The 20,378-nt window shown below is 31.9% G+C and overlaps 1 protein-coding gene across 1 annotated transcript in view; it reads left to right on the forward strand.

The window, feature by feature from the left end:
* LOC113514475 (protein Skeletor, isoforms B/C) overlaps positions 1-20,378 on the forward strand; it is a 52,715-nt gene that overhangs the window by 4,530 nt on the left and 27,807 nt on the right. Inside the window, exon 2 of the mRNA XM_052893070.1 lies at positions 284-802. Coding sequence (XP_052749030.1) covers positions 724-802 — 79 coding nt within the window. The 5' untranslated portion in view covers positions 284-723. The remainder of the gene's footprint in view (positions 1-283; positions 803-20,378) is intronic.

The following is a 20,378-nucleotide window of genomic DNA, read 5'->3' on the forward strand; positions in this document are numbered from 1 at the left end:
AAAGTCTGCAAAAGGGGTCATGTTTAGAAAGTTCATACTGCTTTATTGTTGAATGTACAATTTACGTGTTTTTCATTACTGTATTTAAGTATTTTATTATTATCGTGTTGTTTATAGTCTTGTACAATAAATTTACAAAACAGCAAGAACAAAATTATTCTAAATCATTAGTTAATTTTATTACGAACACTTACGCACCAGTATCAAAATTTTGTTAACTTTATAAAAAAGTTTGCTTATATTTATGTGTATAAATATACATTGTTATTTATATTATTTTCAGAGAACACAATCAGAAGAATCAATTAATTATACACAAAATAAAGACTGCTGCAACGGCGACAATAAATTTTAGTATTAAGTAAAAAATAATAATTCTTCTACAAATGATATCAATGAGATAACTGCACCTATTTTATCTCAGTGAAAGTTTACAATGATTTGTAGACAAATATGTGATGTAATAAGATATAAGAAGTTATTGGTGAACCCTGGTGAAGTGAAAGTGTTTTGTTAGTGATCATAACAGCGTGGCTGTATGCGAACGTGTTCAAACGCGCGTGATTTAAAAAAATATACATCATACGATGCGCGCGTAATTTAAAAAAAGAAGCACACGAGTTAAACCAAAGGAAGAAAACGCGGTCGTGTCGAGTTTTCGTTGGGGTTGAAGGCTGTATATCATTATATTGTGTGAGGCTATCCGCCCCCGGGTTTGGGCCAATGACGCCACGGGCGACGCCCCCGCGCGGCAAGCCGCCGCACTTCTGTCTGGGAGTTTTGCTCCTGATACTGAATGCCGGTAAGTCAATTTTACAATACTATTCCTTACCATTCTTGTGTTTAGTCTTATATATTTTACTACTACACAGATTAAACATATCATTTGTATTTTAATGTGAAATACAACAGATACATTTTAGTATTCATCTCTACATGAAATAAATGTAGTAGTAGGTAATTTTGATTTGACTTAAATATTTCAATATTTAATTATATTATTTCGTCTTTTACACTTTTAAAATCTACATCCAGATACTGATATTATTTTTAAGCAACTTTTAAAAGGAGGGCATTCTCGATTCGTCTTGTTTTTTCAAATATTAGACATTATTTTCGTTAAACTATACAGTTTCTCATAATCGTTTTTACTATCGATTGAATTTACACACATGATGGCCTCATATTTATTTTATTAAGATTTTAATTGTTGTTTTAGGTAATAAAGTTTAAAGAGCGCTCATACTGAATTGCATCTTCGTAATTATCTCGGAATTTTTAACAATGAACAATTTAACTATTCAATATTTCTAAACGATTATTTAAAAAATGAACTGATAGTAAATTAAAATTTTTTTCTTAGATTCATAAACATAATGTACGGTACACTTTGGTATGAACGTTGTTAAATTATTATTCTTTATTATTGCGTATTGGTTTTTCCCATAGTGTCATATATGACATATATAGTATATTCTACATATACCATATACTTGTAATCTCTTTGTTATGCTCATAATTGCTACGATAGATCTTTAATTTATATATATATATATATATATATATATATATATATATATATATATATATATATATATATATATATATATATATATATATATATTACAGGGCACAGAGAAATAACATCTTAGTCTTCAGGAATGGCAACGCATGGAGGCTATTATTGGTGAAACAGTATACTTTGTTGTGTCCATGATACTGCTCACGTCTATAGACGACAGTTACCACTTTCCATCAGGTGGGCCGTCAGCTTGTTTGCCATTCTAAGTTGTATAAAAAAATATTGACTTAAAAAAGAAAAAAGTTCTCAATTCGGTTGTATTTTTTAATTCTTTTTTTTTTTATTGTTATTAGCTCATAACTCCATCTGTTTTAAACTGATTTCAAAAATTCTTTTTTTTATCTGAAAGGATATATTGTAATTGTATATACTTTAATTGGTTCCACAGAAATTTTGTCAAAATCGATTTAGTAGTTTAGTTTTTCAATCACAATTGAAGTCGATGTTTTGTGGGTATGTTCTACATGTACCATCTACTTGTAATCTCTTTATTATGATCATAATTACTACGATAGTTATTTATATATATATATATATATATATATATATATTTATATAGATATTATAATTCACTATATTATATATATATATATATATATATATATATATATATATATATATATATATATATATATATATATATTTATATAGATATTATTATTCGCTAAAGTTATTAAAATTCTTAAATAAAAGCGTCTAATGCATTAGACGCCTGCCATATTTGCCTATATAATGTAAGTATAGGCAAATATGGTACGCTAAATAAAAAATATTTAAATACTGCCGAAATATGAAAAATCTTAACAGCAATTAACAGCAAGGCAATGAAAAATAACGCGTGGTCACGACGTGGATTGCATCACTTTTGTGTCCACGACGTGGTGCAATCCACGACGAAACGTCGGCAATAAAGAAGGTTTGTAGATACTATTTAATTAAAAAAAAAAATCGTCGTCGCATTAAGTCCCGATATTGTGTTTAAAATATGTGTAAATAACACGAAAATTTAAAGTTAGCAATTATTTACGTTTTCTCAGTTTGAAATATGACATTAAAAGATTTCAACGAGCTTCGTTTACTGAGCCAATTAGGCATTTAAAAGCGTTGGACATAGAACTACCATTGAAAAATTATCACCTATTTTATATATTTTTTATATTAATTAATATATATTATATAATAATACCTGTATAATAAACTTTCCAATGCTTCTTTTGTATTAAAAATCCAAATTTTCAATCATAACTTAAAAATCTTAATGCGTTATGAACATTTTTAAATAATGAAACAGAAATATATTAAGTATACATATCATTAAAAATAAATATAATTTATTATAGAAAAATTGGGATTGTCCAATTATTTTAAAAAAGTGACATATAACTTTAACGTTGTCACATATTAGTGTACTTCGGTATAGATGCTCTCAACGGTGAATATAAACCGCGAGAAAACAAGACAACAACAAAAGAAAACAACAAACAATTTTTCAGAACTAGGTGCTATCTTGCAGAAATTCATATCACTGTTTTCATTGATTGCAATTATTTTGGTTAATTCCGCTTCAATTAATGTATGTATGACTGTGATTGTTTTGCTTGAAGATGTCTCGTTAAGAGGTAAAATACTTATCGTAAAACATGCGTGGACAAAATGGCAGTTAGAAATTGAGAGCTAATATGGAAGGTTGTAGAATTTCTGGTAGTAAAGATAATGGTAAATTTTTGAGTGTTTGCACACGTACTAATCGGGGCAGAATTAAACAAAATTATTCTAATCAAATAATTATATGTATAATTTTCATCATTTCTCATTCTGAGCTATAAAATTTTTGTATAACTTCAAATTGAAGACAACATGTTGGCTTATTTGATGAAAAGTGATAATGTCTATAGACAAAAACAGTGATTTCAATTTTTATAAAACTAAAGATCTAGAATAATTGTATTTCACAGCTATTAGATATAGAGATAGATTATTCTAAATTGATACGTAAATCCAGGATATACTATATGTGTACCGATTTCTATTCACATCCGTTTAGATATTATTTATTATTCACGTTATTAATTCACGAGAGCAAATTCACTTGTTGTATCTAGTATTCTGTAATAACTACATAACCCTCAACACGAGTTCCATTTCGCTTTAATAAAACCAATGACGTCCGGTTAGCATAGCAAGCAATTTTCACATCTACATAGTTAAATAGGTACATATATTGAACTACAAATACATATATGCAGGTGGTCGTGATCATTACTCACTGTGACCATGTATTGTTTATATTTAATTACGCTATTAGTGACTGCTTTATTATTATCGTTTGATGAAAATAATGCTTTTAATTGGTTCTTAGGAAAATACTTACTGATCTTGCTAGATAGATACTCAGTGTAACTTACACTTATGTAAATTGTACTTATGCCTGTTATTTTATTTTCATTTTTACAAATAAAATTATCATTTATTTTTTAGACATGTATTTATGAAAATCAACTTCAAGTAGCTTAAAAGAAAATAAAAGATCTAATATTGTTAACGAGAACAATATTCTAATACTTGTCCGTATACTTCCTTGGTTAATTATTTAAAAGGTATTTATTAGTTGCTTTAATATATTATAATAGAAAAATTAGGATATAAAAACTTCAAGGTTCTTAAAAGAACTTATAGTAATGTATACATTGAGAGAGCCAGTATAAGACTTATCAATCAAGACTCAGCTAGTATCCAAAGGTAAGCAACTCAATCAATTGTCGAACGTACCCTTGTAATTGTGACCTACATCTGGTGTTTATTGATGTCACATACGGTTTAATAGTACCTATTCTACATCTTGCCTGACCTCATATAAGCTCGTCAAATAATCTACAGTGTGTATCTATTTATTAAAATATTCACCTACATACATAGATTAAAATATGACCGACAACCAGTCTCAGTGCTCGATCTAGTTATCCTGTAGCTTTACTATTAGCCTTTACATTAAATAACCATGTAAATTCGCAGTGAACATATTTTACTTTTTGTATTAGATTATTCAAAATTTAGAGCAGTATATATTTTGCGAAGGGGATATAAAGTTCATGGATGCAAACTGTGTTTTAATTTAGATTTTTTTTTAATAATACTTAGCAAACAAACTGACTGTACATCTGATTAAAACGTTGTAGGACGGTTCTCGCTTTCTATCTATAAATTTAAAAACACCGTGGACATCACCGAATGATGTATTACCATTACTGAGAACTATAGTCTACCTATGTCATATTTTAATTGCCTAATCCTATCTTTTAAACCGAAACAATATAGACTACGTAACCTCGCTATGAAGTAACCTTTCGAGTACATTGAACATGGAAGTTTCAAATTATCAGACGAGTCGCTTAAGCGCTGCAAGTTTTAATAATAACCTTAAGAATATTGGCGATATAAATTTAATCTTAAGGTAAGGTTATCTTGGTGACAATGATCTTGAAATTTAAGTCCGCCTTTTGTGACTTAGAATAAGAGAGGGTAATGACGGTCAGTTAAATCATTTTTGGAATAAAACTGAAAATATATATTACACATTTATTAGGAACTTAACATTTCTGCTTTAAAGAGTTATTAGTTGGGATCAGTATAATCATCTTTTGAGTTATCTTCTAATAATCATAACAATTTAAAAAGGAAATGGCTTTGATCACCATGAGATGCACGTAAGAGCAATGGTAGTCATGATGTTGATCATCATCATCATTACAACTTTTAACTGTCCACTGCTGAACTTAAACCTCCCCCTGGGAGGTTTCGCCAGTAGTTGCCATACTTGGCAGGCGAATTGGCAACCGCAGTTAGGCTTTGAAGATGTTTATAAGAGGGACGCTGCTGCCCATTCTTCGCCCTCCCTTAGTAACCTCTTACGACGCCCACTGGAAAGGAAGAGATGGCCTATTCTATGCCGGGATCACTCGGCAGTGATGTTGATAATGAGAGTCAAATACTCTATTTACAGAATCCCAGACAGTGCAATCAGAGTGAACCCAAAGCATACAGGAAGAGCACCAGTACCATATTAGATTGTTTTTTTTTATTAAATTTAAAAAATAATTAAACATGGTAAATTATCTGCATATAAATCAAAGGTTTTCTGGGTCCTTGTCACTGTCATCTAGAATGCAATATTCGTCAGTATCTATGCCGGTCAATGAAGAGTCATTGCATTCCTGAAGAACTTTCCTAGTAGCCTTTTTAAGACATTCCTGGTATTCTTTGCTTTTTCCCCCTTTCTTTACCATTTTGTTTTTCCTTTTAAGTTTTTCTTTTGTTTTTTGTTTTAATTTTCTATGAGACTGTCCTTTGTTTGTTTGAAGGTTCAAATAGTATAATATTGCTGTGATAAAAATATTATAGTAAGGGATCAAGACCAGAATAAACTGCATCGATTACAAAAAAAAATAATATTGCGAAACACACATAAAACTATATATAACGTCGGAATAATAAACCCTTCCATTTTGAAGTTGCTCAAAAAATAGCATATCCGTATAAAGTTGGTTTAGTTTATATATCAGATGACTTCATAAGATTACACTAATTACTCAAGGTGTAAAGCTTTTAACGTCTCACAAAAAATCAGAAAACGAGCAAGAACATAGGTAATCGTGCTGAGATATAATCAAGGCCATGTGTTATATTGAGTAAACTATTTTATATCAGTTAATAAATTAACAGAATCAAATAATTCCTTTATAAAATATTTATAAATATAAAATAAATCGATATATCGCGTTTATTGAAATATATGTCGTTGATTACAAAATATTTTTTTTTTTATAAAATTTTTAGACATCTGATATAAAGTATTTCTATAAACAAGTAAACAGCATACCTAATGGAGAGTATTAACGATCATCTACAGGCATGAACAACATCAAGACTTCATTAATACTATGGAGATCAAGCTTACTTATTCTATCACTTATCAGAAAGATATGTAGTAAAGTAATTATTGAACAATAATACTCGTGAAGAGTTCTTTCATAATTTACCGTATCGTTACATAAAATTAAGCGTTGTATACAACATTTAATTAAGCCGGTAAATATAGTTTTGCCACCTACCGGGTCATTTTTCTATTAAGATAATATATGCTATCTCTGCGTGTTCTACCGTTTGTACAACGGATTGTGCTCAGAGAATTTGGTCAATATGATGCCCACGGCCACTTTCTACCATTGTACGGCTCGCCATCGTCGGGGAGTTCATCCTCATATCCTACAGCCTCAATGGTCACGTACAGCGCGGTTTTAGAGATGTTTCCTTCCACGATTATTCAAGTTATGGAATGAGCTCCCTGTCGAGGTTTTTCCAAGAGCCTACAGCATGGGGTTCGTCAAAAGGGGGGTAAAGAGGTTTCTTCAGGGTCGGCAACGCATGCGTAATACCTCTGGTATTGCAGGTGTTCATAGGCTACAGTAACCACTTACCATCATGTGGGCCGTATGCTTGTTTGTCACCTCAATAGTATAAAAAAATGTTAAGCAAACAATATCTGTGTAGCGGTTTTGGAGATCAGTGTAAACGAATCGTGATATGAGAGTTTTGTATATTATGTAGGATACCAGTCAAATATATGTTAGGATTTTGATATAATAAAATTAATAACAGTACTCATACACTTAAAATCCTTAATATATTGTAATATTGTCCAAAAGCTAACAATAGGTAGTTGGTATATCAGCACTATGGAGGTCACATGGATGACACGTTCACCAGTGAAAGGTCGACGACACCGAGGCCTCCACTCAAGCTTACAACCTGTGTAGTACACTCAGCATATTACCTACTACACAACATAATTTGCAAGGTTAAATATTCAGTAGGTATTTGGATCATAAACAATAATTATTCGTATGACGACGTATTGCTGCTCTTGGCTGACAAACTTAAAATATTTAATTATTTGAATATTACAGGTGTACAAAGATAATACAATAATGGTCTACCACACTATTAATCTAGGAGAGCGATCATAATTTGAATATATCTATATTGTTCTAAGATTTAGTTCTACTAGTAGACCGAACGAACTGAAAAATCCGTTCTGTTCTACTAGTAGAACAAAACGGACTAAAAAGGCTAGTTCTGTTAGTAAGAAAAAACGGAAAGGGAAATTATATTAATTTGCATTTAGATTGTTCATCGAAACAGTTTAAAATTTTTTTTATAAATTTCTTCTTTCTAGCTTATCGAAGTGTGAAAAGCAAATTCAAAAAGAAGGAGATTCTCAATTTGATTGTATTATTTTTTTCAGTTTCAGATTAATAATTTAAAAAGTGCTGTGCTAGCAAACTAAAATATTAATTACAGTATAAGTTGCATATAAATATGCCACTAAAAACTTTATACTTGTATAAATACTTTAGATTTTACTGTGTAATTTTTTAAATACTTTTTTGCCATCAAAATCCAAGTTTTCAGCAACAGTTTAATAAGTATATTTAATATATGTTTAATAAGTACATGATTAACGTTTTTGTTGGTTAGGAGAGAACTTTTTTAATAAGTAATTAGACATTTTTTTATTGTTGATTGTGCTTAATTACCTATCATGAAAATTTTTACATATACGCTTCTTTATTTCCGACGTTTTTTCACGTCGACAATAAAAGAACAGGTATGTAGGTACTATTTACCTGCAAAGGCTTTTACCGCGTTAAATTCCGATTGTGTATTTAAATATATGTAAACAACGGGAAGTTTAAAATTAATTACCATGAAAATTATTCGGAAATTTCAGATCTGAAAAAGATCTGAAATTTCCGAATAATTTCAGAACTATGACATTATTGGTAATCTGGTCTGTGCCCCGGACATCCATTGCCTGGTTTCTCTTACAATCAAAACAGGGTATTCTACATGGGCATAATTATGTGGCACTTGTTATCATAATTCTGTAAGAATTTGTAATGATGTTATAATGGCAGAAGGACAATAGACAAAATAATTTCAAATTAATAGTTCGAACTTAGTCTACGGTTAGGATTTCGGTATAAACGCGATTCATTGTACTTACGAAATCAAGTCTAATACTTCAAAATTAGATGTAATAGTCATAGTAGATGCACAAAACTTTTTTAGGTAGGTATAACTATAAAGTATGATGAATTAATAAATTAAGTTTTGAACTTTATACATACATATATCATAAGGGATAGTTGTACCATATAGTCTTTCTTAAAACAAAAACGCTATTCTTAGTATGCGCAATTCTAAGAATAGTTCTTTTTTGCATAAGAAAATATTAAATTATTCAGTTCCGGTTTTCAACGAGCTATGTAAAGCCGGTTGCGCATGAGACTATATTCATTATTATGAGACATTGTCTCGTGTCAGGCAATAATAATTCTCATGAGACACTAGTCGAATATATAATTCAATATCACCATACTTGTATAGCATGCCTGTATCATACGAATATCATTGAAGAGTTTTAAAAATAATATAATTTTAGGACAAAATAATACAACACTACAATAATAATAGAGAAAATCTGTGATTAATTTATATTTTATGTACTGTATGCATTTTATTGTACTTACTATGACATTCAAATACAAATTATTGATTATAAATAAATAAAATAAAAAAAATAATAAAAAAAATATATTACTTCTAATATATATAAAACATATCTAGGAAATAAATGGGGTCTTTCACCAAAAATAACTCTATGGTTGTACAGAGCTGTGATAAGATCAATGTTGGTATATAGTGCGCTGGTTTTATGGCCGAGGACAAAACTATCGACCACTGCTGTTAAATTAAAAAACTTACAGAGACTAGTTTGTTCTTCTAACAGCGGCTATCGACTACTGCCGCTAAACTAAAAAGCTTCCAGAGAGTGGCTTGTTCTTTTATCAGTGGCTGCATGAAAACAACTCCAACAACAGCAATAGAGGTGAACCTCAACATAACATCCTTAGATCTGCAGATATAGCAGGAAGCGGCCTTAGTTGCTATCCAACTAATGCATCTCAATCTATGGGGTAATGCATATCAATCACTACAGTCCCCACACTTCTATTCTGAACCAGGCAGTTAAGTATGAACCACTGATTGCAGCTCTGTGTGGTAGAACTCATAATCATTATATATTCAATAAAAACTATCGAATACAAATAAAAAAAGACGAAAAGGACCAATCTGGAGTACATGAATTAAGCATATACACCGATAGCTCAAAAACTGAGAACGGTTCAGCCGCAGTCTTTTCCCTAGACCTTAATATAAACATACACATACTGCTTGGCGAACACGGCTTAATATATAACCGATAACCAACAACCGAGGCTGCTGCATCTGTATATAAGCTAGGAATAATTACATTGGCATTAGATTCTTATTTGATAGCGCAGCGGTACTAAAAGCATTATGAAACAACAAGGTAAATCAAATACCACCGGGCACTAAATAAGAGATCTTCTAATAATCGGATTATCTTCCAGTGGATAAGGGGGCACAGTGGTTCTTATGGTAACGATGCCGCAGACAGGCTAGCTAGAAGGGGTTCTGGAACAAAGGTGGCAGGCTCATATACACTTCTTCCTCTTTCGTTCTCGCAGTTTCGAACATGGATGCGTCAAAGATCTATTGACATACAAAACCAAAGATACAGGCTACTGATTACAGACAATCAAAATTGGCTGTGCCAACGTTGAATAAACGACTATAAAACGTCTATTATATCTAGACAGAAAAAACTTAAAAACAATGATAGGGACAATAACGGGCCATTGCCCATTAAACAAACATTTATACACAATAAGAGCCACAGACAGCTCTCTACGTCGAGGCCGTTTTGACACCGAAGAAACGGTTGTTCACGTAATCCTGGATTGTAAAGCTGTGGCCTCTCAACGTTTAGAAAGCGTCGGAACAGTAAGGTCGCTCCATGAGGCCTGTGAAGATCCTAAGAAGCTTCTGTGCTTCTGGGCGGAGCTGAGTTGGCTGTATTAGCCATGACTCATATACACAATGGCCCAAATAAGAGGCTAAGCGCGAAAAATAGAGTTCAATTTATATGACATTAAAACATGTATACATAATACGTTATACATTTATACCATTCTACACATGTAAAAATAATATTTATTTTTATTTATATATTCTTTATTGACCACATAACATTTGTATTTATATAATATAAATACAAATAATCCTTAAATTTCATAATTACGAAATTTTAAAAGATTTGCTGATCTAATAAATCTCATTCCCACGATAAGAAGAACAGTTAATCAAAAGATGAAGAAATGGCTTTAAATCGATGGCTATCTTATTTACCAGTTATGACCGGATGAATAGAATACTCTTTATAACACAAAAATCTTATTTCATAGCGGAATCAGCGCAAATATATTCCCTCTTCCCGTAGTAAATTGTTTCCTTCGAATATCAGATTTTGTTTTTTTTTTTTTTTCTTATTAAATATGTCTGTACGACGAACCTAGGTCAGCAAAAGAAAACATGTACAGACAGAGATCTTCCAGTAAGATTTGAATGTCTTTGGACTGTATTAGCGATGCACTGCAAATAATAGTTCCTCTCATCCTATCTGTCCTGATATTTTGCTGCAGGACTTAATAGATACTAGACTAATAGATACTTAGGTAACAATTAGTCGTCATAATGATGTCCATTTTCAGGTATTCTCGACGTAAGAAAAGTCTTCCTACTACGTCAGACGATTTCTTAGATGACGTAGATTTGTTACAGTCTCCGACCATATTCACGACGCTACAATACGACATATTTGTGACTGCCTCATGTCGTCTGATATAGTCGTCAATATTCACAAAAGTTTTCCACTTGTGGATTGAAAAATTTAATTACACATTTGTCTTCAACCCATTTCTTTTTAATAAGACAAATTGCAATAGTGGAGGAATTTTACAATAAAATAGCGACCTACACGATAGTAAACCATACTGATAACAAAATTAATCATCAAAATCGAATTGTATTTATTTCAATCTATATTTGTAAGATTAGGGTCACGTGCATTACTACATTATTATTATGTAACGAGACTTATACTACAGAGTAAAATCGAAGAATTATTAGTTATATGTAAAACTAAGAATCTATTCATGCTATAGAATAAAACAATTAACAGCTGTACGTGCCGCTAGTATTTTTATATTAAGTTTTTTGTCGTTTTCCGGCCTATATTTCTTTGGAGACAATGTTCAGTTTCACTCGAAGAATACGCCTTTTTCTTTAATATAAATTAATAATATCGTTAACAAACATAATGAAATTTAAAATACTTTATAGATATTAGTGATTCAAGTTCGTATGAAAATCCATTTTCCATGTGATTTACTGCAAATTGCATAGGGATTAGAACGGAACGCTTCAGAAATTCTCGCGATATTATTGCAGTTTCGATTTGTTCAATTTGTACCAATGAGTTTTATTTTTTTAACCAACTTAGAAAGGAGAAGATTTAGACTAACTTGCTTGATAAACATTATTCGTCCGCTATCGCCACCTAGCGAATCTTTTTCTCTCTCAACTCTCAAGATGGAGCAAATTTTCATTAATATCAGTTGAACATTAAAGGTGATTTCATCAGAGGGAGACTTTGTACAAAAGTCATTTGCTTGGGCACCTCTATCCCATTCGTGTTTCTACCGTGAAGCAGTTGTGTTTGCGTAACTGTATTTCGGTTTGAAGGGTGGAATATGGCAATGAATTTACAGGGTACAGAGGAATAACACCTGAGTCTTCAGGAATGGCGACGCATGGGGTATATCATGGGCGAAACAGTATGTCCTGTTATGTCCATGGTACCGCTCATGTCTATAGGCGATATTTACCACTTTCCATCAGGTGGGCCGTCAGCTTATTTGTCATTCTAAATAGTATAAAAAAGTTAATGATTATCATAACACGGAATTTTTACATTAAAATAAAAAAAAATTGACATTGTAGAAAATAGAAATTTATTATTTGGTCAAACAGAAAGTTAAAAATACAAGATACAATGGGCCCCATACTAAGCAAACCTGTATCGGGGGAACTCGACAAATATGAATATTCACAATCTGTTATAATAAAAAGTACACATTGGGCGGATATTAATATAAAAGAAAAGGAATATAAAATTGGCATAATGTTCACTTGCTAATCAACCAATCCCGAAAAACTTTAACGTTAGTGAAATCATTCATATAAATATTTAAGCAATTATAAAACATTAATAATATATGTCCTTAAAAGAACAGAAAATGTGTAAATGAACGTGGGTATATTCGTGAGTATGTGTGAATGTATGTTGTGTAGACTATATGAAAGATATGTACTGTATGGTATTATTTTTCAGGCCACAGTTTTCAGTTGCCTTGTAACATAATGATAAAAGATAATTGTTTAATTTGTGTTTCATAATATGTGAACTATATGGACTACTAACACCTATAAGTAGACAGACTTTATTAATTTTATAGTACATTGATGGAAATGCAAATGCATCAAAACAGCGGGCAAATGAAGATCTGGTGGTAGGAATGTCCAGTTTGAGCCGCCTGATATGTAACAAGGAAGTGATTAAGAGATTTGTGATATATTAAGATATTATATTTTTTTGAATAGATAAATCTTATGCACATGTACTTTTTACGTTTTTTACACGTACACCTTTGCCATTCGTTTTTCGTTGTTCTATCAAACACAACGAACTCTATACCTATTATCTATAGAATAACTGACAATACAGATTTTTCCTCTCGAACTAAATCCTCCTAGCTACCCTCTTTTGGTATATCGGCGCAATATAACCGCAGGCCACCCTCGCCAGTTAGTGTATTGTGTTTATACAGCACTTCCAACCCTCGCTCTTGTCGATCGATTTCGATGGTATACTTTATACGTATATGGAGTGATTTGAGACAAAAAAATAATACGTTCAAAGTGAAATAATTAGATGAATATTCATTAGCAAGTATGTATATTACAGATTTAATTATGCTTTGTTATGTGTTTTGTTTTAAATATTTGTATATCTTTTAATTTCATTTCTGACCGAAGCTTCTGTTTCGTCATAGGCACAAAGTCTATAATGAAATGCATTCTTACAAAAAGCGAATCCGCAAATGGAAAGTGATATTTCATTCCTCATAAACCCTATTTATATTATGTAAAGAATTTACAAATAACTAAAATTATTGTTCGCTATATAACGTAGCTATAGTACTGCACGCGACACAGCCATAAAACGCGCTCATGAGTAAGAGCTTCTATCGAGTGCGAAACTAGTCGGTGTCCCCGAATTTAAAACGTGAGGGAAACCTAAGTAGATGATTACAACTAAAGTTATAATATTTTAACAGGTTTTTAAGCGATATCAAAACTAAAATTCCCCACAATTTGTAATTTTAATTTTTTGTGGCTATATTACGACTGAAGCCGCCATTTCTCTTTACGGAACAAAATATTGCACTTCAAAGCAAAATGTAATTCCGCCTACTAAATTCAAATATTTTTAAATCTACAAAATATCTCGTTCATTGACGTGTTCAAACACGATCAAAGTCGGGTTGTTTTTTCGTAACAAAATAGTTTTTATGATTTTAACATAGAGTTTTTATTTCGTCCAGTTTGTGACTGTATTTGTATTGTATTGTACCTTACATAGAATATTCACGTCATTCATAAAATTTCGAAAAGATTATGAATTAAATTCCTAAAACATTTTTTTAAATGTAAGCATGTTAAGATAGCTACTAATAATACGGTATGTGGAATTCGTTATTTAACCTTTATGAAAAAAATTAAATTCATTGTAAAATAGAAACTTATTAAAATTATGATCTAATTACATATTTAGATCATTAAATTACACTGTAATTTTTACGGTAACCATAAAAAATAATTTAGGTAACCGTAAAGAATAATATACTCTTACATCACTAATTTACACAGAATAATATTTTTCATTCCTCAAATTCATTATTCAGAAACAAAGGAACAATTTATTCATTAAAAAATCTCAAGATACAATTCAGTCCTTCACTATATTATGTTAATGGGCAGGGTGGCCAGACGTTGGATGGCGTTTGGAATGTCCTTTACACAAGATAGATGAGCTTTGGGGTGCATACGATTTAGAAATCCCCTGGATATTGTTAAGAAGCGTCGATTTGATTGATAAAAGGGGGGAGACGAGTGGAATCACTTATGGTTTTAGTTTGTCCCGTACCAGAATTTCTAAAATGATTTCTTGATTGATAAACTATAGTGTCAATAAACTGTTAAAAATATATATTTGTATTTTTGTCTTCTATACGACGGCATTAATATGTTTGCTAGTGTTCCGCTGCAACTACATACACGTGGACTTTGGAAGTAGAAAAACGAATGAAATAGATTCTTCTAGACTGCGTATTAAGCTAAAACCTATATTAAATTTTAGTTACGACCATCAGGAACACAACTCTAAAAATCTCGTCGAATTTAGTGCAGTAGTTATTGCGTGATAGCGAAACAAACATACAAACAAACAGGCAATAATTCTAAAAAGAATTGTCTTGGTTTCTATTGCTTTTATTACGACTTCTAATATAAATTATTATTAAATATTACAATTTTATTATATATACAGAAAATTATCACCATTGACATTACTGTATACTCTATAATGTCAATCCCTATATCGTCTCCATTTCTGAAGACATATTTGTCCTTGTGTTCTATCAATCGTCTCACCGTTCAATAATAAACAAAACGATGTTAACAGAATTTAACTAGTTCTGCCACGAAATAGCAAGACGTGTTGTCTGTTTCAAATACCAATCTATAGTAACTTGAGATAGATATTCTATGATGTCAATTGGCTGTAAGTTTATTTACAATAACACAGTAAAAAAAAAAAAAAAATAACGCGTCTAACAAATAATGAGGTAGCAGATGAGGTAACACAGGACAATGTTAACTATGGTTGGTGAACGCGGCTACCGGCATAACCTGTTGTAAACAGTCATCGTACAATTTATGTATTATATTAGAGCAAGGTATAACGGTATCTGGTGAAAAGCAGGTTTGAATCTCTCGACTTTTTATCATTTTTAAGTGACTTTGAAAATAAGGATTAGATACGTCGCGAATTCTTTAATAAATCCTTGTCGTTCGTATGGTTTACGCTCGAGTTAATTCTATATTTGTGACGATTGGATCTGCCGTTTTTCATTGCCAAGCAAAATCCTGATTTTACGCTATCTACATTTAAATACGTATTTTAAAACTCATATGCCTACGATGCGTTTTATTCATTTATTTAAGGATAGTGAGAATTTAATCATAATTAATAATAACACTAGATTTTATTAAGATAGAAATACAATCGTATCGTATCTATCTATTTTAGTTTGTAATGAATAAACTTAAAAAAATCACTTAACCGATTTATTAAAACTCTTTCACCTGTAGAAAACTATATAATTATCGAGTAATATGGGCTATACTTTCTTATACATGTTCTTATGAACTTACTAGTGTTAATAAAAGTTCATATTAAGTGTGAATACCAAACCAATGTTGAATTATTTAAATTGGACTCCAAATATCACTGTTTAGAAAATAGAGTTTTTCAACACTCATCACGCATCATTGATGCGAACAATTGCGTACTAAATTACGTTAACCACATACCATTACGTGTGTTTGTTTACACCATCGTGATAAAAAAACTACAAGAAAGAAACATATTTTTCTAGTGTAATAATACGTAATGTTATTCTTAAAACTGTAAAGAGACATGATAAAAATACTAATAGTTTTATAGTTAAAATTCCGTAGAGCTAATGTATCTTTATTTTCCACTTCTATAAAAGTGCCTCTTGAGAAATTGGCCATATTTAAATCTTAGGACAATTACGTATTACATAGAGATAGTAACGATGAAACTAATTTTTTTTTTATACAACTTAGAATGGCAAACAACCTGACGGCCCACCTGATGGAAAGTGGTAACCGTCGCCTATAGACATGAGCGGTACCATCGACATAATAGAGTATACTGTTTCGCCCATGATACCTCCCATGCGTTGCCATTCCTGAGGACTCAGATGTTCTTACTCTGTACCATGTAAATTCACGCCATATCCCACCGTTCAAACCAAAACACAGCCATGCAAACACAACTGCTTCACGGTAGAAACACGAATGGGACAGAGGTACCCAAGCAATCGACTTTTGTACAAAGTCTCCCTCTTGTTAAATTATCTGTGCTTAAATTATTAATCATATATCAATAAAGTTATTTAAATATGAGACTACGATTTCATTAGTCACTTACGTTGCGTAACTATTCGGTCTCGAGTTCGCTTCTCAGTTGGGTCTACTTTAGAAGCATAGTTTTCTCAATCAGATCTGAGTGTTCTAGTTTGGACATGTCTCTCTCTCTCTCTCCTCTCTCTCTCTCTCTCTCTCTCTCTCATATCAATCATAATGATTTAAATGTTTGATGTAAATTAACAAATTGTTAGAAAACATGTTATGATCGTTTTTCAGTCGGCTTAAAACAGTAAGTAAAGTAATGTTGAGTCAACTGGGGTTCCGTCTATTACGTATCGCCCTAAATTGCTGTCACGAATTGCAAAAACTCCCTCAGTACAGCAACAGAATACTAATTTTGTGCGAAATACTTGAATAGAACCCATAACTATTGTGTAAATTGTGATATTTGGTAAGAACAATATATTTACTAGAGGAAGACGGCAGAATCTAACGCGTTTTTTTACGTAACTTGATATTGCAAACAAGTTGATGGGCACTTGATGGAAAGTGGTAACCATCGCTTCACCTATAGACATGAATAACACCATAAATATTATACAAAGTATACTATGAAGCCCTTGATACCTCTCATAATTTGTAATTCCCAAAAACTATGTTTTGCTGTCGTCGTTAATTATGAACTGAATTTGATTCTTTCCGGACTTACTGCTTAATATTTAGTGATGACTGGACTAAAGCTGCCGTTTTTCTCCACGTAAAGGGTATTGTGAAAAAATCTACTTCTAGATACATATTTTCGCATTAAAAAAAATTAAACATTAAAAAAAATTAAGTCAATACTGAAGTCACTTTTGCGGAAATAGTTTAATAAATCTAATATAAAATTTTAAAATTGGAAAGATATGTACCTATATTAACGAAAGGAACTTAGAAGATTAGAGCCGTGAAGGGAGGTTAAAAGGAAACAAGAGAGAGATAAATAATATATGTGGCCTGTACTCCACAAGTACCGTGGATATCCCAATGTATAATATGACACCCATGTCATCTTTCATGTATTTCAGCCTTTAACTTACTATTGCTGAACATAAGCCTTCCCCATACGGGCAGTTTTGCCAGTAGTTGTCACGCTTGGCAGGCGGGTTAGCAATCACAGTTAGGCTTTTAGAGATGTGATTTTACCAGAGGGAGACTTTGTACAAAAGTCGATTGCACCTCTGTCCCATTCGTGTTTCAACCGTGAAGCAGTTGTGTTTGCATGGCTGTGTTTCGGTTTGAAGGGTGGGATATGGCGTGAATTTACTGGGTACAGAGGAATAACACCTGAGTCCTCAGGAATGGCAACGCATGGGGGGTATCATGGGCGAAACAGTATACTCTGTTATGTCCATGGTACTGCTCATGTCTATAGGCGACGGTTACCACTTTCCATCAGGTGGGCCGTCAGCTTGTTTGCCATTCTAAGTTCTATAAAAAAAAAAAAAAAAAAAAAAAAAAAAGATGTTTTAAGAGGGACGCTGCTGTCCATTCCTCGCCCTCCCTCAGTCGTCTCTTATGACACCCACGGGAAAGAAAGGGATGGCCTATTCTATGCCGAGACTACAAGGAAATATGTTCTATACCTTCATGTATAGTAATTCCTAAATACTAAGATGTTATGCCTCCATACCTCGTAATTTCTCACCATATTCTTATCCTTCTAACTGAAACACAACTATGCAAGAACTGCTGCTTTACGGCAGAAATACGTTAGAGATATCCAACCAGGAGACTCTTTTACAGAGTTTCCTTCTAATAAATTAGTAGTAATAGTAATCTAAGAGATGGTATGAATAGAATGATGAAATGTAACAAGCGAAAGAGGTCTGTTTTAATCAGAGCATTTGAAATTCCATTATTTCTGTCTACGCCAATGGGAGACAAGCATAATATTGGTATTGTATAATACGCGTATATGTACTCGTATATTGTACAATAGTAGGTACTACGCATATATGTATATTATACAATACTCGTAATACTAAAACTTTTTTTCTATTTAAGTGAGATTTCGAATATATGGCACATATAACGACGGTTGAAGTTATTCGCAATGCTCTGGAACTACGGAATTCAGTTTAGAGGGGCTACTTTATAGTCCACTTTTATGTGGGATGTAAATCGTTAGATAGAATCTTATTTAAATGTAAAATTAGGACTTTTCCGATATCTAGAGAGACAGAACATTTTTATTATTTTATAACATTTCCAATGTTTTTATTTATTTATTTTCATTAGAGGTCGGCATCTTTATCGATATTAGAAACTAGATGTGTTTTACGATTTTGTCCGCGTCCGAATTATAAAATTGCATTTAAATAGGTTCATCATAAGATAGTTTAAACAAAATTATACAAGGAACACTCACTTAGCCCCGCGTTATGATAAATTTAGAATCTAAAATACTAAAGTGTGTCTGTATATTCATATTAATTTTAATATTTTACTTAATATTAACTGGAGCGATTTTAGAGAGAGAGTACAGCAGAAAACAGACAACAGCAAATACCATAACTTCTATATTCTGGGAGAGATCTACATTATTTAATTTAACGCCTTAACTTGAAATGATGAAATTTTCAAAATTGGAATAGAATGGAATTAAGATAGATTCCTGGGTATTGACTACATTGACTCTGTACTATCTAAACGTAGGAATTATCTATAATTACTTAAAAATGTAGAAGAAGTGAATGTACAATCTACTGAAATTTTTGATAATCAATTCATCACCATATATTCATTGACATCAGCATTATGTAATATTCTTTCTTTTTCATTTACCACTTATCAGAGGGAAACTTTTCCCATTCGTAATTCTGCCGTGAAATAAATGAGTTAGCATTTCTGTGTTTCGGTTTGAAGGGTTGGATATGATAGTGAAAATTCCACAGTACAAAGGCGTAACAACTAAGCCCTCAGAAATGGCAAGGCATGAAGGTTATTATGGCCATAAGAATACTCTGTGATGTCCATGGTGCTATTTGTGTCTATAAGCGATATTTACCACTTTTCATCAGGTGGCTTGACAACTCGTTTTCCATTGTAAGTTGCATAAAAAATATTTATCACTTTGTTATAAGAAAACTCTCTAACTACCTCATACATGTACCTCGTACCTTGTTAGAACAAATGAGTATCAAAATGCCGAGACAAAACTGTATTAAGCGTAGATACGCATTAGACGAGCTGGGGGCGCCCCTGTCGCGCTGTAAACTGTAGGGGAGTTAGGGTTGGTGATTCAAATCGTCGGATTTATTGTGATTTTAGCGGTTTTCGTGAGTAATTCGAGACTAGGTATCGAACTACTAACGGCATCGTTTTAGTTAAATTGATAGGTGTACTTGAAATTGAAATGCATTTGAGGATTATTGGATGTCTTTATAGCATTGTAAATGTATGTTTTTTTTCATTTTCTATTTAAGGGCTGCGCTCTTACCAGTGGAGCTATGCCACTCAAGACGATTTT

Source organism: Galleria mellonella, unplaced genomic scaffold, assembly GCF_026898425.1.
Source record: "Galleria mellonella isolate WM207_F2 unplaced genomic scaffold, CSIRO_AGI_GalMel_v1 utg172, whole genome shotgun sequence".
Lineage (NCBI taxonomy): Eukaryota > Metazoa > Arthropoda > Insecta > Lepidoptera > Pyralidae > Galleria > Galleria mellonella.